This window comes from Pseudochaenichthys georgianus, chromosome 14 (assembly GCF_902827115.2).
Source record: "Pseudochaenichthys georgianus chromosome 14, fPseGeo1.2, whole genome shotgun sequence".
Classification (NCBI taxonomy): domain Eukaryota; kingdom Metazoa; phylum Chordata; class Actinopteri; order Perciformes; family Channichthyidae; genus Pseudochaenichthys; species Pseudochaenichthys georgianus.
Window position 1 is genome coordinate 10,400,366 of NC_047516.1, and position 25,461 is coordinate 10,425,826.

General features: G+C 39.2%; 1 protein-coding gene across 1 annotated transcript; it reads right to left on the reverse strand.

Annotated features, from left to right (window-relative positions):
• Positions 1-1,412: 1,412 nt before the first annotated feature.
• On the reverse strand, positions 1,413-15,081 carry vdac1 (voltage-dependent anion channel 1). The gene is made up of 9 exons (XM_034099349.2): positions 14,973-15,081; positions 9,330-9,399; positions 8,005-8,054; positions 7,494-7,646; positions 7,236-7,288; positions 5,916-6,143; positions 3,431-3,581; positions 2,902-2,959; positions 1,413-2,459 (listed from the first exon to the last, which is right to left on the reverse strand). The coding sequence occupies exons 2-9, from the start codon at positions 9,394-9,396 to the stop codon at positions 2,368-2,370; spliced, it is 852 nt and encodes a 283-aa protein (XP_033955240.1). The 5' UTR covers positions 9,397-9,399; positions 14,973-15,081; the 3' UTR covers positions 1,413-2,367.
• Between the last annotated feature and the right edge of the window lie 10,380 nt (positions 15,082-25,461).

Consider the following 25,461-nt stretch of genomic DNA (forward strand, 5'->3'; position numbering starts at 1 on the left):
TGCAGCAGACAGGTCCAAAAGGATGATGACAGAGGAGAGGGAGGCTGCTTTAGCAGTGTGCAGTTCCTCAGTGACAGCCAGGAGGGCAGTTTCTGTGGAGTGACCTGCCTTGAAACCAGACTGGTGCGGATCCAGAAGGTTGTTCTGATGGAGATAGCAGGAGAGTTGTCTAAAGACAGCGCGTTCAAGTGTTTTAGACAGGAACGGGAGGAGAGAGACAGGCCTGTAGTTTATAACATCTGACGGGTTGAGAGTGGGTTTCTTTAGGAGAGGGTTTACTCTTGCCTCCTTGAGACTGTTTGGAAAGTGACCAGAAGTTAGAGAAGTGTTGATGAAATGGGTGAGAAACGGTAGAATATCAGGAGTGATAGTCTGAAGGAGGTTTGAAGGGATAGGGTCCAGAGGACAGGTGGTAGGGGGGGCAGAGGTAATGAGGGTAAGAACCTCACTTGGAGAGAGAGGGGAAAAGGAGGTCAGTGTGTGGGTGAAAGGAGGGTCTGGTGACCCAGCGGTGAGTAAAGGTGAGTCAGAAAAAGAGGAGCGAATATCATCAACCTTTTTTTCAAAGTGGTTAACAAAGTCGCTTGACAGAAGTGAGGAGGGGGAAGGGGCTTTGGGGGGGTCCAGGAGGGAGGAGAAGATGGAAAATAGTTTTTTGGGATTGGAATAGGAAGATTGGATATTATCTTGAAAGAAAGTGCTTTTTGCCTGAGAGATCGAAGCAGAGAAAGAGGAGAGGAGAGCCTGATAGGTTAGGAGGTCGTCACGGTGTTTGGATTTCCACCATTTCCGCTCTGCTGCCCGAAGGACGGTTCTATTAGCACACAATGCATCATTTAGCCAGGGAGCAGGAGGGGACTGACGAGCCTGCCGAGATGTGAGAGGACAGAGAGAGTCCAGAGAGGATGAGAGACTGGAGAGGAGAGTTTCTGCAGCAGAGTTTGGAGGCAGCAATTGGAACGAGTCAGAGGAAGGGAGGGCTGAGAGCACCGATGAGGCAAAGGTAGAGGGGGAGAGGGAACGGAGGTTACGGCGGACAGGTGCAGGATGAGAAGAGATTAGTTTGTTATGTTTGGAAAGGGGTAGAGAGAATGAAATGAAGAAGTGATCGGATGTGTGATATATCTCTACTTTTACTATAATATCTAAGTACTTTTTCCTCCTCTGACGCCCTACAAAGATAAGACGTTATCAATCAATAACAATAATTTGTGTCAGTTGCCACTGTAGAAAGAATTCAAACTAATCATTGTGATCCCAGTTCATACAAACAGTAATCTGCAGTTTCAAAACACTTTTTATATTTGCCAGTTAATTTTTCCAAAAGCATAGAAATAAACCTGGTATCGGAATGAGTCATCACATCATGTTGGTCATAACTTGACAGAATGCAAAATAAAAAACAAACACAATCCGGTTCAAGATGTTCTTTATTTATTTCAGGGAATGACAATACAGTCAATTTCTCTAAACATGATTCCCATAACCAGTTGTGGAAGACTACAACTTCCTGCACTGTATTTATTACTTTCTTCCTCCCTCAGAGAAGTGTAACTGGTTTCCCTCCTTTCCCTAACCAGGAAGAATTGACAGGTCTTTGACTTCTTAAGACTTCACAGGTGGAAAAAACTATGCAAGACTGTCAATAAAATAATATTCTCTTTACTATATGTAACAAAAGACATGTTTCACACCAAACGCACAGACACAAAAAACAAGTGAGATGAAAACACAGAATGTCCATATTGGGGTGTAGTGTCTCAGAGCTAATCACAGCTGCTTACATCAAGGACAACTAACCCAACCCATTTTATATTATATCAACAAAGACATCAGAGCTCTCCAGTGCAGAAGTGTGGAAGCTTAACAGTTATTTCACCACAACAACTTTTGAACGAGGAGTGTAAATGGTGCTATGCAACGACACCATCAGGTGGGGTAGCTACTCAACTGCCCTTTCCATTAGATCTGCATTGGAAATCAGAGACACACAACTTAAAGCATTGTGAAAGAATGTAGTGAAAGACAAAGTGAAGTCCTCATGACTGATCTCAACGCTACTTTCCCCTTGGAAACAACACAATTCATGATAAAAGTGTCTGTTAAATGGTTGTAGTTTTGTTCTGAAATCAGCTCTTTATTTCAAAATATACTGTTCCCTTTAAGTGGTCCTTTAAAAGTGATAGATCGTTATAGGAACAATTTGACCTTTATGCTTTTTTTGTGCCTCCAGCTGTAACATGTCTATGGGACACATGGGTTTTTGTGAAGGCTAGGTAATCAATACAGGATTTGAAAATATGTATTTATTTGGTGGGGAACGCGTGTGTGTGCTGGGAGGACTTCAAGGTCGCCTGCCTCATCCTCCTATGCCTGGAACTCGAGGCCGAGACCAAGCTTGTGTCCACCGGCGTTGATGTTCTTGCCGTCAAGGAGAGCAGAGAGTGTCAGCTTGATGCCTGCAGAAAGAAAAACACAAGGATAAACCTATTGCTACTTATTCCTCCACTGTAATGTTTTTACCATTATGAAAGTGTAGTTCGGTTTGATTTAATATTGTGCAAAACTCTTCCAACTGATGTGTTTTTAGAATAACAAAATAATATGAGCAATATTACACATTCTTTAGTATTTTTAAGTTTGCTAATCAAGAAATGCCACAAAAAATCTGCTAGGAAGTCCTAATCTGATCATTGTGTAGTTTGTGTATGTCTAAAATGCAGCTACACATGGAATAATCCACACACAAATCTTCAATGCACAGATTTTGATTTGAATCTATTTTTTAAATTACGTGGTATCTTTTGCTACACAGTGTTGTCCTGATTGAGTAAATGATGAAACATGTATTGTAAGACATTTAGCCAACTTAAACCTAAATAATACACAGTTTGCACTCACCTGGCTTCAGAGTCTGGGTGTAGCCCAGGCCCACGAGGCTGGAGTTGTTCACCTTAGCCTGTGCGGGAAACAGATTAAATCACACATGTTACTAACAGATCAATGCTGGCTAAATCCGGCAAGCAGTTTTGAAAAATATATATTGTAAATAATAAGTGATGCCTTCAAAAGTTTGCTGCTTCATCATTATGCTAACACAAGGTGTTTTGTTTAATACATACACAAACAAGCATTCACACTAATTGGCTTGGTTGCATACGGGATTACATTTGCAATCCATCCTTCCAAATTGGTCAGCTAGGAAGAGCCTGAGCAAATAATTTGATCCTTATTTGAGGTGGAAACATTATGACTATTAAGGGTTTATATTGTAGGGACTCAGAATGTCTTAAATCGAGGCAAATTCCTTGTGAAGGACGAGTAAAATAAAACAGCCATTTCTAATGGGATTAGGATTAAGTGACATTGTTATCCTACAGCAGACGATTAGCACTAGCACAACTTCTACTCCAGGTTACACTGGACTCACAGAGAAGGATGCATCAGAGTCGATCTGATATTTGGCAGCGATGCCAAAGCGGGTGTTGCTGTTTCCGGCGGTCCAGGCCAGGTTGACGGCTGTCTCCAGCTGGTCATTCACTTTCTGGTAGATGGAACCTCCAAACTCAGTTCCATCATTTCTGTGGAAGACGAGCAGATTAAAATAAATAAATATATATATATATATATATATATATATATATATAAATGTTGCAGCAACACAAATCATGTTTCCCCAACAATGATGTTCTTCTCTATAAAAAGGGATGAATTATGGGTTTGTTTGTTTTTCTCTGAAAGTAGAACTCCTTGCTTGGTTGTTCCATGTTTGTTAAAGAGCTCATGAGGTGGGCTCGACGTCTCTGATGTAAATCCTACATTATACTCTGTCTGACCCCACATAATCACTTCAGCTGTAGACTGAACAGGCTTGGACACAGCAGGAAACAAGACTAACAGTGTGCCCTGTATCTGTCACTATCAGACAACCTCGCTCTGCCTCTTCACTGAGGCCCTTTCTGCCTGCCAGCCTTTCACTCTGCTTCACATGTAATATAGTAAATCCCATCACCTGGGTATAAAAATAGTCAGTTACCTGGCACATAGCCAGCAACAAGTTAGCGAGCCCGGCGAGGACTAGTTAACAAAAGCTATGCATGTCTGGCACCTCAATTGATGGTGTCATCGACCTAAAAAGTACAAATTCTCTAACAATATCAACAAAACAAGTGTTTTTATGAATGTTAACTACATTGCTGTTAGATTGATCCGTTAACATAGGTGCTAGCTGCAAGTAGGAGGGCTGACAGTGTGTGAAAAAGTGGTTTTAGTAAGGCAAATTTAAATGAGCATGAACTACATCAAATGATATAAGATGATAATAAAGTATGGTAAATCCACATTGGTTTACCAGTACCAGTGTGCGAAAAAGTACACGTCCCACCGTCCGGGACGTGTTATTTACAATATCGGACAAGTAGATCTTTCAATTGACTTGTCCGGCGGACAAGTGACGTTTTTCGGCCTGATTTATTGACAAATTATTGATACATTCAGTTTACAAAAGGCAGAACTCATTCGCAAATTGTCCGTGTCCGCCATTGTTCGTTTAGAAATGTTAGTTTCGGTTCTGCTTGTCGATTCCTAAGGAAATGCATCTCGCCGCTTTCTGTACAGTTAGACGGGGGAGGGGCGGAGCTCGGCGGGAAGTGTAGCACAGTGGCAGGGTTGGGAAGCAAAACTCTGTTCCGAGTAGGATCAAATAACAATTGTCCGGTAGCGGGATTAATAAGAGTTGTGAGGACAGGAGGCGAGGCCGAGCCCCGCGGACTGCAGCTCTCTCTATGCTCCGTATCAGCTGATCGCTGCACGGTGCCGCTCAGCGTCTCTCTCTCTCTCTCTCTCTCTCTTTCTACACACAGCAGATCCGCTGCCCATTTAACAGCCTCATCTTTGTCAAACTTTCTTATGTTCTTTCTCTAACACATAATGAAGGTTATTAAGCGTTAATGTTGTTAATATTGTCCGCCATTTCTATTATGAAGTGAAGCAGCCTCCCTGTCTGTGTCCTCGCGCTGTCCTCACATCCCCGGACCCCCAGACTCGGAGGAGCACAGGGATGTCAGTATTGTTTATGAAGCAGGGTATAGAAAGTACATTATTGAAATGAAAATACTATTTATTTACTTTTACAAACAGTGAGCAGCTGGGCAACTGCTGCATGTGTATTGCAGGACATGTGTAAGCGTGCAAGTGTCTTTGAGTTGTAGAAAAGCGCTAGGCCTATAGGCTATACATATAATGTATTATTATTAGGTTTTGTCCTATGTGTTGGACATGTGTGGTTGGACTCTGTCTCACAAGCAGGTTGCAGTGTAACATCAGAGGAGACTGGGCCAATTGTACATTCTCAAACTGCACCACTTAGAACTAACTAAACAATGCAGAGAGTATTTTTATATAATTGTATTCAATAACCGTAAGAAATTCAACAGTATGAAGTGATTTGTAAATAGGAATACAGATTTGACTTAATGTTTTCATAAATATATTTTTCTCCCAGTTTGTCATGGGACTTATTTTTTCCCTCTCAAAGAACCGGAATCGAGAACCAAAAATAACCGGAATCGAAAAGCAGAACCGGAATCGTTAAAATCCAAACGATACCCAACCCTATGTGTGATGCATTAAAAGCTTACTGCTCACTTACGTTAGCGGTGTCGTAAAAACCGTGGGAAAATGTAAAATACGATGACGAAGAAGAAGATTCCAGTGACCCCAATTTTTGTCCATTCTGGACAAGTGAAAAATGTATTCGGACAAGTACATTGCCAAACTCACTTGTCCATGGACAAGTACTCTCTAAAAACTTTTTCTCACACTGCAGTACATTAAAAAAGTATTCTGTATGGTACAATCAATGGAAGGAGGTATGCTATCAAACTAAAGACGATCTGCTGCCTCTATTTTCTTACACATTCGTGTGCAGCTGGAACTCGTCCGTCTTGAATCCGACAGCGAAGTTGCTCTGGGTGATCTTGTTCCTGCCGGCCTCAAAGGTCATCTGGTATCCGGCCAGCCATCCTTCATACCCCACCACCGCTGCACCGTGGACCGCTGTCCCGTTGATGTCGTAGTTGACGTCGCAGCCGAGATTGACGTGGTCGCACTTGTAGCCCGTCGTGACCTTGCCACTCTTCTTGCTGGCAGGAGAGAGAAATGGTGGTTAAGTCATAGTCAGTCATTCATTTAGACTTTTTTTTAACTATAGGATTCATAGTTCAACATATATATTTGTGATATACGATACATTTTATTTAATATTTCCCTATCATTTCATTTTAATTGGTTTTTGTTTGCCGTGTATTATCTTTTTGTTATTTATATTTCCTTTACATTTAAAAAATAAACGAAAAAGTTTATTTTCACTTGACTTTTTTTTAATTATCATTCGTTTAGTCATTTAGTTGGCGTTACAACTTCACGTTACAACTTCACGTTACAACTTCACGTTACAACTGCCTGATGGGCGGATCGCTGTGGTGCGCTGATACACACATGTAACATTTATTTTATATTTCAAATGATCATTATTACAGTTTTATATTATATTTGATGTGTAGTACAATGTACCATGATGTTACTCATAATATGCTTTCTCAGCCTTGGAACTGAAATCATTTTGTGAAGCCAAAACATTTATAATATTATTAACAATCATAACATTTTCTAAACGACTGCTATGCTTGAACTGAACTACTGTTATTCAAGGGAAATCTTTGATTGACGGCAGCCCTATCACAATCCATGTTTTTCTAAGCCTATGTCTGCACTAATAGTGTGTATGTTCTGAAATGTCCATCAGAAAACCCCTTTGCTCCTGGTTTCCCTTTGGTAATGTCTTTAGGTACAGGGTTATTTGCATCTCATTTGTATTAATAGGTACGCTTTGTTAAGATGCAATGTATTAATACGTCTTACATCATTCAAATTACATTTCTAAGACTATATGAAGACTTAAAAATGCACACATGCTTACAGCCTGTTCACATTGGCAAAGAGCAAAATGATTACCAAAAGAAAGGTAAAATTAGGCAATTTGACAATCACAAACAAAAACTGCTACCTCAACTTGCTGTAATAAATAAAAACGTCTCATACGGCTAAATGTTTTTTATGCGATTTGTTATTATTTTCTATTAATTGTAGCTCGAATGAATATTTAACATTGTTCCACTGAACTCCTGTGTTCTCAGTGAAACTCATTTCCATGGTTCTGATGTAGTGTTTCTTACCCAGTGTTTGGCGAGAAGGAGGAATCAAAGGTCAGCTTCAAACCCTTGGCCAACTGTGGAGATGAGCAAAAAGGTTCAGTTTAGTCAAAATCATCTTTGGAATAAACTGCTCATGAGATGAAACTACAATCCATTATACAACAAGGCATAAGGCACCCACAACTTGCGAGACAGACCCTAGTGATCATGAAAAGAGTTCAGTGATTTAACTCCCAATATCAAATCAAAATCACATTGAAGATAATCCTGGTCACCCACCTGGTCTTCGATGGTGATCTCGGTCCCCAGGGTGTTGTCGGTGTTCCACTTCTCTGTGAAGGTCAGACCGTGCTCCGCCCACTTGTACTTGGTCTCCAGGGATCCAGCCACCTTGCTGGTCTCAGTGTTGGCAGAGCCTGTGCTGGTGAACTCCTGCAGAGGACAGTGTTGGTGTCAGAGTCATACACACAGGTTCGCTAACCAGATACATTATAATAAAGTGTAATAAATTGATGACTGACTTCTTTCAACATCATGGAACAAACACTTGATCCCAAATCCTTGGGGTGCATTTACAAGATCAAGAAATCAATTTGACTTGTAAACTAAGACATACATTATGTTTGATTGTGATGACACAGCATCTTTGAAATCATCAGTCAGGAAGCCAATGCCAAAATGTGTTTGCAACATTTAATAAATCAGCTGATGGGCGACTTAATTATTAGCCCGGAGACTCTTAAGCAAGCTGCAGTGTGACGTGGCCGCTCTGATCATCTATACGACTTACCAGTCCATTCTCAGACTTTGTTTTCAAGTCCAACTTGATGACCCCAAAGCCTGAAACAGACAACATATTATTATTTAATGATGACAATACAGATTTAACATCCAATAGTAGAGGAGCAGGTTTATTAAAAAAACATTTTTGCAAAAACACCCCCCCCCCCCCCCATCTTCTACTGTATATTTTGCAGCTTTCTATTTATACATCTCTTAATATTTGGATGCAAAACCAAAATATGATTCTTTGCATGTGAAAACCTACTAAGCAATAGACTGGATTCTGAAACTGATTCTATTTATACATATCATAAAAAACCCTTTTGATATTTAAACATATTACATCAACTTATTGATTCGTTTCTGCTCCTCCAGAGTGCATTTAGAGTCATGTGTATGCAACTGATTGATTTGATGTGGTTCTGTTGGAACATTAGTAATGTCAGTTAAGAACAACAGCTAGAAGGCTGGTTGAACAGACCCTGGCTCCAGCCTAAAGCCCCACTCCTGCCCGTAGCCAGCATTACAGCCATCAATAGATCCACCGTGCACACTTTACATGACCCAGAACATCTCCACGTTCATGTACTTTCTGGCCTGGCTGGTACCATTCATATCTCATCCCGGCCATCACTGTCCATCCTGCAGTTTCTACCCTATGAAATGTTCATCAGCCTCACAACTGCTCTCAGTTTGAAAGCCTTTCTGTGAAGGAGATGGCAGTAAGTCAGCTTGCATGGTACATAAGAATGAGTCTGGGAATGCCAAAGCTATTAAGTTGACATCATTTAGTAACCATTGGAGTACAGCTTTAATTTGTGTAAACACAAAACAAACCCCACATCCACTCACTCAAGGTGAGGCTCTGCATACTCTGCAAATATAGTGACAGAATACACAGTAGAGAACCTGGTTTGAATCCAAATGCATTGCTGTTAACATTATGCAGCAGCTGGATTTGTACAATGATTAAGGAAGGAGGAAGTGTTGCATCAAATCTTGCAAAAACAATCTCTGTGATTACTTTACAGTACAAGAGAGAAGGAGAGAGTATTGAGTAAAGAGAAATACATATACTAATGGCAGAGAGGATAAAAAGATGATGGTTAAGAGAAAGATGAAGCACTAAAACTAGAAAAAGATTCTAACAGCAACCCTTTTCACTGAAGTGAAAAACTTAAAAGAAGAAGCTACCATGTGATAAAAAACCATCTTGACTTAGAGATAAAAATAGCACTTGATTGAGTGTCAAACCTCTTTTTTCTTTATATATATGATACTGCTGTACATTTTGCTGCAATAAGTGAGTATGGTTGGCTGCTTAGTGCTCACCGTATCCCTTGGTGAAAACGTCCCTGGCAGACTTTCCAAGGTCAACGTAGGTGGGAGGTACAGCCATTATCTGCAGGGACAAACAAGATGGTCAAGGCTGTGACTAAACACAAGAAAACATTCTCTCTAAAGAAATGTCATCCCTGTGTGTCTTTCTTCCCTCTGTGTTACAGCTTTAGCACAGAGAGAGGACACCGAAACAGATCACAAGTAAAGTGCTGCTGAAAGAGGAAGGCAGGTGCAGCTGGAGGTCACTGATGGATATGAAAGGTTCAAATCTCATACGGTTATAGGCTTACAGGAGCTACACACACACACACACACACACACAACACAGGAACTCAGCAATACGGTTTCTGAAACTTCCCTACCCCACCTTTAAAGGTGGGGTAGGGAAGTTTGAGAAACCGGCTCGAGATCGCTAGAATTTGAAAATACACAACCGGAGAAAATCTGCCACTTCCTTATAGAGCCCCTCCTCCAACACACACGAACGCGCACATGACCAATGAGGGCACGAGATAAGTTTGTGCCCCGATGGAAGGCTGACAGGCAGGTAGTTGTACTTTTTACAGAATTACGGCTTCAACAGATTGGATTTTTTTATCAACAGCATTCATTGCTATCGGGATGTTAAGAGCATTCCATGGAATATAACAAAAAGTGTATCTCGAGCCGGTTTCTGAAACTTACCTACCCCACCGTTAAAATCAGTCATTAAAAAGAAAAGATAATAAAATTAAAATTAAAAGAGAAAATACAAGGATAAAAGTTACAGTGCAGTTTAAGATGTGAATAGTTCAATTAAAAGCAGTGGCAAAAAGAAAAGTCTTTAGTCTGGATTTAAAAGTAGTCAGAGTTGCAGCGGACCTGCAGTTTTCAGGGAGTTTGTTCCAGATATTTGGAGCATAATAACTGAACGCTGCTTTACCATGTTTAGTTATGACTCTAGGGACAGAAAGCTGACCAGTCCCTGAAGACCTGAGAGATCTGGATGGTTCATAATTTAGCAGGAGGTCAGAAATGTATTTTGGGCCTAAACCATTCAGTGCTTTATAAACCAGCAGCAGTATTTTGAAATCTATTCTTTGACACACAGGAAGCCAGTGTAAAGACTTCAGAACAGGAGTGATGTGATCCACTTTCTTAGTGTTAGTGAGGACTCGAGCAGCAGTGTTATGAATTAGCTGCAGCTTTCTAATAGATTTTTTAGTGAGACCTGTGAAGACACCATTGCAGTAGTCCAGTCTACTGAAGATAAAAGCATGGACAAGTTTTTCCAAATCCTGCTGTGACATTAGTCTTTTAATCCTAGATATATTCTTTAGGTGATAGTAGGCTGATTTAGTAACTGTTTTAATGTGACTGTTGAAACTCAGGTCAGAGTCCATGACTACACCTAGATTTCTGGCTTTATCTGTTGTTTTGAACATTGCAGACTGAAGCTCAGCGCTAACTTTTATATACGTTCTGCATTGGCTCCAAAAACCATTACCTCAGTTTTATCTTTGTTTAATTGGAGAAAGTTCTGACACATCCAGTCATTGATTTGTTCAATGCACTTGCAATGGAGCATAGTCTCCTGGTGAAATTGTTACGTAAATGTGTGTGTCATCCGCATAGCTATGGTAACTTATTTTGTTGTTTTTCATTATCTGAGCCAGTGGTAGCATGAAGATGTTAAAGAGAAGAGGCCCCAAGATGGAGCCTTGAGGTACCCCACATGTCATATTTGTCAACTCAGATGTGTATTTACTAGGGCTGTCAGTCGATTAAAATATTTAATCGCGATTAAATCGCAAATTAATCGCACATTTTTGATCTGTTCTAAATGTACCTTAGAGGAATATTTTTCAAGTTTTGAATACTCTTATCAACATATGAGTGGACAAATATGCTTTATGCTAATGTTTATTATCATTTGAACAATGACAAATATTCTCATGAATATTAAACACAACAACCTCTGAACATTACAAATATTCGCCTCAATTCAACCTGGAACCTCCGGAACCTCTCTCATACAATACAAAGTGTGTGTGTGTGTGTGTGTGTGTGTGTGTGTGTGTGTGTGTGTGTGTGTGTGTGTGTGTGTGTGTGTGTGTGTGTGTGTGTGTGTGTGTGTGTGTGTGTGTGTGTGTGTGTGTGTGTGTGTGTGTGTGTGTGTGTGTGTGTGTGTGTGTGTGTGTGTGTGTGTGTGTGTGTGTGTGTGTGTGTGTGTGTGTGTGTGTGTGTGTGTGTGTGTGTTGGATCGTTGGAGCTATGTGCAACTCAAGGAATATGCTCGAACGGGAGCTGCCTGGACGCTGCAATCATGAGTGTGCTGACTTTTCGTACAATGTCCCACTGTCTGGCTTCCTGCATAAAGTCAAGTGCTCGGCGCAGTTGTGTGGATAGAGCGCTCCTCTGTTTTCATTTAAACAGCTCCTTATATCCGTTAGCGCAGCTAGCTAGCACCAGATGCTAACAACAACAATGCACGTAAGGTCTCTCTCTCGCTCGCTCGGGCCACACATACACACACCCTCCCGGTCCTCCCAATAGCCAGTCGGTGCCTGCCGGTGAGCGTGGAAGTGTGGTCTGCCACAAGCGGGCGGCAGGAGCGGGGCTGTCAGCATCAGTTTGTAGATGGTATTTTAAACTCGATGCGCTCTGAAACTACGGGGCGGCCGAGGAAAAAAAATACACATGCGTTAATTGCGTTAAAATAATTAGTGGCGTTAATTTTTTTTTTGCGTTAACGCGTTATTAACGCGTTAACTTGACAGCCCTAGTATTTACCTATAGAAACAAAGTTGTTTCTGTCCTTTAAGTAGGATTCAAACCAATTTAGAACTGTTTTCGAAAGTCCCACCCAGTTTTCTAGTCGGTCGAGTAATATGTTGTGGTCAACAGTGTCAAACGCAGCACTGAGATCTAATACTACTAACACTGAGGTTCTGCCACTGTCTGTGTTTAAGTGGATGTCATGGAAGACCTTTACAAGAGCAGTCTCAGTGCTGTGGTTTGGACGAAAGCCTGACTGGAACACATTGAAACAACTATTTAAATGCAAGAAATTAGTCAACTGTTGAAAAACAACTTTTTCAATGATCTTACCTAGAAATGGCAGGTTTGATATGGGCCTGTAATTGTTCATTACTGAAGCATCTAGATTATTCTTTTTTAAGAGCGGTTTAATGACTGCAGTTTTCAGGGCCTGTGGAAAAATACCTGAGTGAAGAGATGTGTTTACTATATGAAGTAGATCTGAGGCCATGCAACAAAAAACATCTTTGAAAAATCCTGTTGGAATAATATCAAGGCAGCAGGAGGAGGATTTCAGAAGTTGAATAATGTCCTCTAGGTTTTTATCATTAATCTGATGGAATTGTGTCATGGTGTTTGAATTGTTATTAGGTGGACATAGGGACAACACATTTTCTGTACCTGATGCAGAGGCACTGACTGCTTGTCTGATTTTCTGTATTTTGTCAGTGAAAAAGGAGGCAAAATCATTGCACGCCCTGGTGGATAGAAATTCAGAGGCTACTGACACTGGGGGGTTAGTTAGTCTGTCGACGGTAGCAAACAAGGCACGTGCATTGTTTTTGGTAATGATGTCAGAGAAGAAAGACTGTCGTGCGTTTTTCAGTACAGAGGCGAGTTTGTTTGCAGGGGTCACATTTTGCCACCTTAGCTAATATCCATTTTTTTTTTACATTTGTCAGTGAGTTTTTTGTTCCCCTCCCCTGTGCACATTCTTTTTTCCACTAAGCTAATGGTCCCGTACAGCATGTTTGAACTTCTTTGTCCTTCCTCTTCCTGGATATCCAGTTGTGCAAAACATGTGTATTTCATCATTATGTTTAGTGGATAGATGTAGGCTCCATTTTTCAATATCACCAATAGTTATCAAGGCGGAGTTGTCACGCAGGCCTATTGAGAACAAACATGTGCAAATTGATAGCAAAAAAATAAGTCATTTAAAAGTACTTTAATAACTGTTACTGAATGTAAACATTACCAAAAAACTATTTGAGGAATCTTTTTGTTTTTTTATTTGCACCCAATAAAATGAAAAGGTCTTAAACACAATGTTTTTGTTAAATGTACACCAAAGTTTAACCCAGTCTAAAGGGAGTCCCGCCCTTTCTCAGCAACCCCACCCTTGTCCTCAAATTGTTATATGACTCATACTGAAGGTATTGCATCCCATTGGATGTGTGGGAGACAGTTTAGAGCGTGATGAGGATTGACACGACATTTGACATTCTTTGAGTAAGTTATGAAAGATTCGAAAGAAAACTTGCACTCTCAAATTTGAACTGTCATCATGTTACGAAAATAAATAGCAATTCATCAAATGAGCTCTTGGATAGATGATTATGAGTATAATTATGGAACAAAACTGAAATTGTACTTGTTAACTAAAATAAATTAGGTTTGACACTTTGAAGATATGACTTCACAAGATATTTAGTCAACACTGATCTATTAGAGGAAACCATAAAGTGCACCTGTGTATTTAGAATATACAAGCATCAGAAGTGACTACTCTCCAATATATCAATATGGTAAAATTCAACTACGCTATTGTCCATTCTAATATAATCCTGCAGCCCTACCCCAGATGCTTCTTCGACCCCGCATATCAAACTCCTAAATAACAGAGACATTAGCTATGACATAACACATGTCAGTCGTCCGCCGCCGCCCCCCCCCCCCTGCACTTGGCCTGGAAGTGGACTAATGTCAGGAATCTGCAATGCCCGTTAACACGTACACAGATGGCATGTCCACTATTCACGCTGTGCCAAGACACCAACCCCCCCCCCCCCTCCCCCCTAGTAGTTGTGTGGCTTCCACACATGGCTACAGGCAGAAACCTTAGAGGCCGTAGAGGACAACGCTGTATATGTGATACTCATTGAGGTTCCATGGGGTAAACCTCAATGACTTAATTTATGAATAAATCTACAACTTCATCAAACAATTTCACAGATAAGGATATATGAATCCCATGGCATGATGAGGACCACTCCTGAAATGATTAAGTACACTTGACCTAGCCACTCCGTTAAAGGATGCAGCACTGCCCTTCAGCACCACTTAAGTTAGTTGAAGTGTAATTCAGTGAATTTCAGCTGAGACACAAACCTACAGTTGATTTAAAAAAGTGTAGTCTCTGTCTAGAGAGAAACAACACTTTACTCACACAAAGTGATTATGCAGGCAACATCTCACTGTCCTCATCTGCTAACAGATTAGCATTAGCTAGCTATCAAGGTGGCCAGCGGGCAAGTGTCTCCAGTTAAGTGTCTCCAGTGAGTAACTTCATGGCATGTTGACCAGAAGTGAGCCTGTATCGTGTCAATAAACCGTAAGATAGCTTTTCTTCTTTTGTTATAGCTGCCTGAACAACTGCTGACAACTGGCTCCTGTTCTGTCAAATGACCGCACCGCAACACATTAGCCAGCTAGCTAGCTTTGGATGCAAACAGCAGCAGGCCTAGCATCTCTGCTGCACGCCGACTACACCCAGCTCACAAAATGGATAAGACAGAAAGCTCCAGGGGGTCAGAGTCCGCCGGCTGACACCAGCTACAGAGCAGTACATTAAACTGCATTTGTGTTGCAATTCAATTTTAAAACACAACGTACCTCTGTGTGTTCCTGTCCTGGTCGAGAAGGGGCTTGTCAGCTGCACAAAGGGAGGAGAGAGGAGAGAGGTGGTGCGGCGTCACGTACGCGACAAGTCACGCAAGCAGCCGAGGCCTTTCGTCATCGTCAAAGATACAACATGCAACTAAACAGCAAGATGGTTCACACCAAAATTCAACCATCTGCTCAGCTCAGCGGTGTCGGCGCGGAACAGGTACAAATGTATCCAAGTCACACTCGTACAGTCGATGGTCACACTACACAAGCTTTATAATTTGCTACCTTCTCCTTGTGTGAGACTGAATTAGTGTAAATGTGTCTGTTTATTTTGTAGTATTTCTATTTCATTGCAGCTGTGTTCATAGGCTTCTTCCGATCCCTAAGCCTACTACGTTTTACTCTGTACTTTTGACAGCTTTAGTTATGAGTCCCAGTTATTTTTGCATATTAATGTTTTGCATTTAGAAAATATGAGCTGTAAATAAATACGATTAATTGCTATGAGTGCCCAATCATATAATTGCATTTTCCACCAACTAACCAACTTTAAAATACTGCTAACATGCTAAAAACACAACATTATTACCCAGTAAACAGGCCTAATTAATGAAACGGGTAACTCTAATAAATAAGTACTTTTACATTTAATAACTTAATTATATTATTTTATAGGCTAATTATTTCCTTCTCTTAAGTAATTACTTATTATTTTGAATGCAGTTATCATTTTTCTCCACTTCATCCTCTGTCATATGTCATTAGAACCGAAACCGGAAATGGCCAAACCGAACTATCTCGCCTTGCGTCTGGGATCCTGGGATCGGCTGTTCACCTTGACGCATGCGCAGTTTAGGACTACTCCTGGAAGCACGAAACTCCTCCCGCAGCATCCCTGATAAAAAGCCCCTTTAAAAGCTGACTTCAGATCGGCTTTCTGCACCTTCACCGGACAGCTCATTACACAGTGCAGTTTTTACAAACTGACCCGGGACATATTAGGAGATAAACCAGCAGCAGCAGCAGCTGTCATGTTACATAACATCTGTACAGAATCAGATCAAGAGGACAGGATGAGGAATTATATATGACCTCTGCTGGTACATGATCAAAGTCGTTCACAACCTGCATACTGATCTCTGTATTGGCCCATATGTATGTGTTTATAAACTGTTATCTGATTTATGAGATGGAAGAAGGCCTACATTTACTAAAGCATTCCACACAAACACAGTTTTGATGCATTTTACTTCAGTCTTTCAATTGTCTGCCTTATTTCAGGGGATGTACTTTTTTATATTCTACATTTACTTGACTCCAAAAATGTATCCTGGAAAATTATCATTGGTATAATAATAATCTGAATAAAAACATCTTGCATGATTTATTAAAATAATTGACTTAAGATATCATATATTAAACCAGATCACAATGTTTACATAATTGCATTTTTTATTTTAACAAAGATAGAAAGAAACAGAAGTTAAACGCAGGTGAGTCAAGTAAATCTGCGGGTTAAGCATCTTTGTCTTGCCTTTCCTTCCTGGCTGTGAATGCAGAGCTGGGTTCATGATTTTTTTTTGCAGTTTTGTATAATTCTGTGTGCAGGATTTCACAGAAACAGCAGTGTGGTTGAGTAAAGGGAACTTTGCCAAAACCTTTGCACTTCCTTTGCAACGGGTACGACTGGCAGCAAAAACTCTGAGAAACCTTGTACCTTCTTTCACACCAAATGTAGGTATTCGCTTTTTTACGCGCTCCTTTGATATTTCTATATTTTTACTGCATACTAGAAAGGAATGTATATTTATCATATACTATAATCCCAATGACAGAATCACAAAAGTCAATTATATTATTAAACAAATAATAGAAAAACATATCCTGTCATGATAAAAAAAGTTAGGGACTTTAATCTATAGGAAATTACCATCAGCGAGCAAACAAACACTGTGGCAGTTTTATCTGTTACTTGTTACATCCTTTCTTCCTTTATAAATAACAAATAAAATGGTTCTTCAGCAACTGAGTTCCTGTATTCAAACAGGAAAACACAACTCTGAAATGTTGGCTGGGTTGGTTATGAGAGCGGTTGCCATTGGTTTTAGCCAGTAGATGTCACTGTTGGTAATAATGTGAAAACAACTCACCAGTGACTGGACTGTTGCTCATCAGCAGCCGAAGGATTACATTTGGATTAAATCCATTTTCCACAGTCTTTGTTATAACATGTTTCAGCAACATTTTAAAAGTGATGATTCAACTTTTCTTTTCATTGATTTGGGGGTTAGGATTAACCTGCTAACCTTTAAACATTGAAATAAAAACATAATGTTGACCCTAATGAAAACCATGTCCAAAACAAATGTTCTTGTGCTAAAGAAAAGTCAGTTGTTGTTGGTCAAAAATGGACCTTATCGGTTATCTGCTTCAAAAATAATAAAATATTTTCAACACAAAATATAACAACTAATAATTCAATAAACCTGAACATTTTTATTTGGACATAGGCCTATATATGTTTTTTCTCTACACATTGAAAAACGTGTTTTCAAATCAAAGTAAATCTGCATTTGTTTCAGTTTTAAATGTATTCACAAAACTCACAGAAGTTGAACATATAACACATTCTTTCCCTCTCATAAAATTATCCTCACTAACTAAAATGCTCTATAAAGGGTTTTAAAAAAAGTTGTTTTACGAAGTACTCTATTTCATCAGTTCCTGCTTCACTCAAGTGTTTCCAATTTAAGACTCCACTGCAAGCTAAATATTGTGCTCAGGAACATTTGTCAAAGAGCTTGGGTTTACTTGATTCTTTATGGAAAAGGATTAACATGCACAACATAGGCCTCTACTTTATAAGATTAAAGTCAAAGCCAAACATATTTTTTCACTTGCCAGGAGGACTTCATATTCAACTTGTATTTTTTTTAAGTACATTGAATATTAAATACGGATTAGTGTATCTTTCCTGTCACTGAACTATTGACTGTTTTATAGTTTTACCTGTGCCAAGCTGCAGTTCTTAAAAGCTTTAAAAACTTTGAGTGTCACTTCTTCAAACAGTGCCGTCTGGCCTTGTTACAAACAGTTTGACTGCAGTTAATGTCACATTTTGATCCCTTATTGGAATTTAATGTTTTCAAGATCTACTGAAGGCAGCTATGATGGGAAACTGTAATTAATAACATTAATTAAAGTCAGGTTTGTAAACATTATGGCTCGTAAATTAAAGAATAACAAATGAGAAGAGATGGCTCAGCCTTTACTCGATCCCCAACATCCCCAGCTTGTTGTCATTAAACAAACATATTCAACTTATTTCCTGATGTGTATTTAAAAGTTTCCATCTCGGTTTTATGTCCTTGCATCACTGCATCTCAAGTAACATTTAATCAACAACTAGTAACATGTTTGTCGCCTGTCGGTCGCCTTCAGAGGCAAGCCAAAATTCATTTCTAGATTATCCTCCAGTCATATCTGGATGCTGTGCTTTCATCCCCCGAGCTTCAAAGGCGGCGCTACGCTCACTTCAAACAGTCGTCACCGAGTGCCAATCAAACCCAGCTCCACAAGACAACAAATGTTAATCAACCCGGGCCAAGCATCACCAAAGTAAATAAAATAAATTGTAAACAGATGGCATAATTTGCAACATATGGATAAATAAGACAGTATGTCATCTTTCTTTTTCAATTCAGTGGTTCACACAGGGTCCAAACTCCTCTCCCACTTCGCTTCTTGCATCCATCCCAAAGTCTCTCTCGTGATTCGGTGACTTCACTGCATGGTGCTGCTTTTTCCAGCCCAGACTGGGAGTCCATAAACCAGCGTCTGGTTAATAGGAGGGCATAAATCACTTCACGCGTGTTCGGGTTCAAACAGTCCCAAACCAGAAACCTTTTTACCCTTGTCTCCGCTGGATCAAATGCTACATTCAGCATGTCTAAAAGGATATTGTTAAAGGTTTAGAAAGTTATACGTTTCAACTTCCTTCAATTTACGAGGGATCTCTGCCATCAAATGGGATGGTGAAAATAAAATCACTCATTCAATCATTTAGGGTCCAAAAGCATCAAAATGAAAACCATTGATGCAAAGCTTTGGTTTTCCTGTCAGGAACGTTCTTTCTTTGCAGGCATCATAAAACATTAAACAAAATCTCCAACAGTACCATCCTTGTGTGAACATTTAAATGCCTTTACATAAACCACTAAAAGAAATGCATATATATATAATAAGATTTGGAATAGCACCTGCACATTTACTTTGTTCATAGATTATTGTATTTTTATTTATGAAATAAATTAGACAGTACCTGTTGCTGATTATAATGTGCCGATCCCTCTCTGCTCATTGTAAATAACAAACCACATGTTGTCCTGTGACCAGCCCAGTGATGTAATGTCTAGAGACAGGAACAATGTGACTGTGTTTCACAACAATAAATATCTGTTGGCTTTCTGTATTTCATCCTCTTCACATTGTTGAGAGAAGTATCAGGGAGCCATTGTTCTCTTGGGAAAATTATTCAAAACCAATATGTGTAGTCGATTACTGCTGTTTCTCAAGTTCCTCTTCAACTATGCATTTGTATTGCTATTTTATGTCTTTACTCATGTTTCCACCATAAACCTATTATTTGTAATTGTTAAACACTGAATAAATGTAAACGTTGACTTGAATTTGATGTATTTCATTAACAGATTACACGTAATTGTATTAGGTTAGTTGAAAGCAATAATATTAAGTTCAAATAAAAGATTTTGAAAGTTCACCTTAATATAATTGTTTCAACGAACCTAATATAGTTATGTGTAATCTGTTGACATAATACATTTGATTAAAGTCAACGTTTCATTATTTCAGTGCAGGTATCCTGGGACTTAACATTTTCTTTACCAATACTGTGCTGTATTGTGCACATTTCAATAAAGCCATTTCATCTTTGAATCATGGAAAAAAAAAGGCTTTAAGCTCATGTTGTGTATTGAACTCTTTGAAGAAGCCCTTAAATGCCATGAAGATAACAGTAAAGTCAGGTGGTTGCTCAATTGCAAAAGTTCTCTACAAAGTGGAAAAGAAGTTTGGAACAAGCAGTTTGTAGCTGTGGCTTTCAATTAACACCTATTTTAAAATGTCTGTATATTTATTTTGCTTGTTTTGTTTTCAACAGCATCTCTGTTTATACGTGGTAGACACCATAGGAAAAGTGAGAGATGCGTCCTTCCTGTCTGAACTTTGGTAAATAGATTGGAGGCATGAGAAAATGTCAAGGCTCAACTGTGGTCGGAGCAGTGACTCACTCTCACTGTGAGTGTGTGTGTGTGTCATATGTGTGTGTGTGTGAGAGAGAGAGAGAGAGGTGTAGCGTTAGTATGTAGCAGATGCAGCGATCTTTATCTCTCATTCATGGCGTCCAAGGAAATGTAGCGTACGCTGGTTAACAGTCATTTTCTCAGTATCTGCGTGGCAGAGATGTGCTGATAGTCATGCAGACACCTGGCGCCTTGTTGTGTGGAAACTGAGGTGATGCTGCAGCGTTACCCAATACTGCTCACAGCATTGATTGACTTTTAAATGCTACAAGGTGGCTCTGTGAAAGCAGTATTACCCAATAGGATGGAACTCACTGCAGCTTTTCATTTAGGGAAATAAGTTATATTCTCCTATAGATTAATTTAAAGCTGGGCGATTTCTCAATGTGGTCGTCGTCTTTCAATCATTTATCATCTTTCAATGGAATCATGTCCTGATCAAATCATGTTTCAATATATTGTGATATACAATGATGTCGTCTAAATTGTTATGTTGTTATCATGCGTGTCATAGTCTGGAAATATTATCTTTTTCTTTGTAATTTCACTTTCAATTTTGCACTTGAGTTTCCAAATAAAATGAGTTTAATTATTACATTTAACTAACAAAAAAAGCCTCGCCATGTGTTTTTTCTCATAAACAGACCATTTAATTATCTTATAACAAGAATACAAGTTTTATCGAGATATACAATTACCTATATTGGGACATTTCTGACATAAAGCTCAGCCCTAGATCGAGTTAAAGTTCAGTAAAATAATGAAATTACGCATTTGGGGAAATTTGCAAGAACACAACCTAATACTATAGTACATTTAAAGACACTATAAATTTGCCTTTATAATGTGTCTTTATATCTTCCTCATCCGGAGTGTTGCCTTAACAGTTTTTATGCTCACATCTGGCTTTGTTCTAAACTAAATGTAGACTTCACATATAAACACAGGTAAAGTGCTAATTGCGACACTGTCAGAGTTAAATGAACACTGGTAGTTTCTTCTTTGTAGTCACCTATATAGATGGCACCTTTTAAAGACAAACCTCCTGTAAGTAATGACAGAGCTCTGGCTGGGAAACACCCGTGGTTGTTTAAGGCACTTTGGATAAAAGCTTTGAGACAGAGTTCTCCAAAGTCATCCCAGTAAAGCTATGTTTGACCACATTGATCAGAAAAAAACGTATATATTCTGATTCACATCTGCCGTCAATAATCCCAATATGAAACCACAGGCTTGGCAGAGTGAGGGGAGATACCACAAGCTATCAAACTGCCACGCCGAGCCCCCTGCTATACCCCACCTCGCTGCACCCAGCATCAATGTGTGTACTGAATACAGGACCCTGTAATCAACAAATTCTCCATATTCCCCCCCCCAGGTGCCTCGCCAACATCAAAGGAGGTAAAGGATGGTGTGGTATCTCTGTGTGCCTGTGCCTTTTACTGTATGAAACAGCCCCGAGAGACGCAGGCGGGGAGCAGCCGAGCAAATTGAATTTCATGACTACCACGTTGCTACCTGGCAGGTAGGGCTGTGGTTCATTTTGTTTGTAGTTTAGTAGGGTTTGCCTGCACCTGGTTAGGAGATGATCACACCAAACGAGAGGATCAGATATGTACAGAGCAAAAGTAGAAAAAGTACCAAAATGTCTCATTTAGACTATTAGTTGAACAGCATTTTGGGACATAAACAGCGTAAAAACGTCTATGAAATTAAACATAAGCATCAGTATACATCAACACAAAGCCCAATTCAAGCAATTTACAAGCCAAAAAAAGGGTGAGTTTATGAAGTGTGATAACTTTTCTAATTTCACATGATTTTAGAACATTTCAGATTTTCAAATCATTCTTATGGAAAGCCTTGGTTTACGCTGTAATTTATGCCATTCAAAATCTAGGAAAATTCTCCTTGAGTTAAACTGGTTTCAAACATTTATCAACAACTAAAATACTTCCTCCAGCTGTAAAAAAGAAAAGCTACTTATTCTCAAGCATATTACCTTTTGATCCCCACACATACATTCTGCTAAATCAGATAAGTTATTTTTCTCTTTTGTTGCTCCGTCTTTTGATACTAAACTGTGTTTTAATGCTTGTAAATGGCCATTAAATAACTTCACCTTCCATATCTCATTCACTGATACAAAAATATTTGTCTGAAATCATTCAGTGGTTTATCATAAGCAGGATTGATTCTCCCCTGTGTGGTTTGTTTAATTGCCGCTGTGCAACACTTGCTCAAATATTGAAGATATTGCTGCTGCAAAGGCCCAGAGAGAGAAGCTGAACTGAAAATCCCTGGCACCGAACTCCGAGCCCCGAGCGAGTAACCTTGGTGCTTCTGATCCTGACTTGAATTTCACATCAGAAAATGCACAGCACAGCCAGACACTGAAAGGCAGATGAATGCTTTTATTACCAGCTGTAATTATTTTTCTTCTGGAAAATTATGGAAAACTCTAAATAAACAGCAAATGTAGGCACAGATGTTTAAATGGTTGCTCATGCATTTTAGATTTTAAGGACATGTGTTCTCAGCTATTGTTCCCCCCTTGATATTTTCAACTCGATGTGAGTCTTAATTCTAAGATATACTGTAATATTTTAGCTTAAATATCCGGATGTATTCAGTTGATGCTAAATTTATAATAGTAAATCCAAGCTTTTATTCCCTTTATCCATTTTTTATGTTAAGTTAATACAAAATAGTTAATAAAACTTAACACACTTCTACCTAAAATAATTTCCATTCAGAGAACACAGGAGGTTACAGTTTGTGATACTGTGGTGTTAAAAAGACATTTTCCATGGAGTGTTTTCTGATCGAAGCTTAGATGTTAAAAATCTACTGTAGATATGAAGAGCGCTTTCAACTGGAAGATGTGAAGCAATCAGACAGAACTGTTGTCTGGGCGTAAAACAAAGCTGTTTGTTGTGTTGCTGACGGTTACATCTAAATGCCATGCCCACCTCAAGATAAAATGTACAGACACACACACACACACACACACACACACACACACACACACACACACACACACACACACACACACACACACACACACACACACACACACACACACACACACACACACACACACACACACACACACACACACACACACACACACACACACACACACACACACACACACACACACACACACACACACACACACACACACACACACACACACACACACACACAGGTGTACAAGAACAAGCCCCTTACACACCCACAGAGACTTATTCAAGCATATACACACATACAAACACTCACATAAAAAAGACACAGAGTTCTGTCTCTCTCTTGTCTCCATCTTCAATAGAAGAAAGTTCTCCATAAAACGACAAACAAACTTATATTTTCAGATAACTTTTGGTTAGAAAAGAAGAACATGAATTCATAACCATTCACATGTCCACAGTGGATGCTTTGCCATGTCTTTTCTCGATATCATATCATCCAACATTTATTTTTTCAAAAATATTTTTTATTTGATCGTATTATGTGATATCGATTTTTCTACTATGGGGATCACAAGAAAGCTAGATACAACAAAATTGCCATTATGAAATTATTAAACTAAATAAAGATGTGGGATTTAAGATTATATTAAAAAAATAGTGATACTTTTGGCTCCTCTAATTAAATATGATGTATTGTCCAAACCAATGGTGAAGAAAACTGTGTGGAATTACAAACTGGCATGGGGAACTTTTGCTTTCCTTTTTAAGAATTATCTAAAATTGCCATTTATTTCATCTAGCTCTTGTTCCACTCATTGTATGTTTCACAGTTATTTTTTTGTGAATTCTACCTACTATAGTTTTTGAATTACAATTAGATTGAAAACACTGCATGTTCAAGTGCAATGCATATACAATAATGTGTATATTTTACTTGTTTTCACTACTTCATTTAAATGGTGCCGTTTTGGAGCTCGATGGAAGTTTTTGATGTCTATTTGTGACCTATGAACACATTTTACTTGGATCCAAAAAAATAATAATTAACACGTGAAAAGACAGTAAAACTACAAAACAAAAGATTAAAGTTTTTTTAATGCAGAGTTCTCTAAGAATATATGACTCCTCCTGAATTCTCAGGGCAAAACAAACAAATCTCATATATCACAATAAAACTGTAATTACATGTTGTGGTGGATGTAATTCATGCCGTCAAAGTCACATCTCCATTCAGTCGGGCTCCGTTAGCTGTGAGGAACTACATTATTATCTTTCAGCTCAATGAGAAAAGACCAGCTCTTTCTTTGATCCCACTGACTTTATTTCAGATAATGCGACCTCAAACCTCAGTTACTCTTCCCAGAAAAATACATTTTGTCATTCACAAAAAAGCCTACACGACAGAACCCCAAATAAAGGCTTAACGCAAAAATGTTAAAAACCCTCAACAGCTATACATCACTGCGACATTCAAATTAGAGAGGAATCCCACCAGAAGCCATGTTTTAAATGTTTCCGATTGTTTCCTGTGTGTTTGTAACGACGAGGAGACAGAGTGGATGGGGAGATATGTGCGGTGACACATTTGTCGCCATTGCAACGAGGGCCCTATAATCTTCCCAATCAGGAAAACCAGAACAAATTAGGCTGTGCAGCGCTTCCATGTGCCATCACTATAAATCACCATCAAGACCCCGAACATGTACAAGTACACTCCGTAATAACAGGGCCTGGGAGAATAATGTTTGTTCCCAAGATTAGTCACAGGACTTGGATGATATACTGTGAGAAGAGTCCCATTCACATCCATTTCACACACGCTTATTGTATGTTGGAGTGAAAGTATGTCACAACCATAGGTTACAGAATCTGCAGGGTTTGGGATTGGCTCCCAGCCTTTTTCATTACAGGGTTTGTTGTCTGTGAACAAGCATTGGGGAAGTCATTGTGATTGTTTACTGTTATAGTGAGAAAGCATGGAGCCACCAAAAAACACAAAAACAACTAAGACCTGACAACTAGAGTTACATAAATAATATTGCACTTTTTTTGGCAATGAACATTTCTCAGAGGCTAAACAGACGAGAGTCTTCATTCCTGTTTAGCGCTTAGAATGCTAACTCTGTTTACCAATTTGGAATGTTACCATGCTAATATTTGCCAATTAGGGTCTGAGACCAGAGACCCTATTGTCATGAA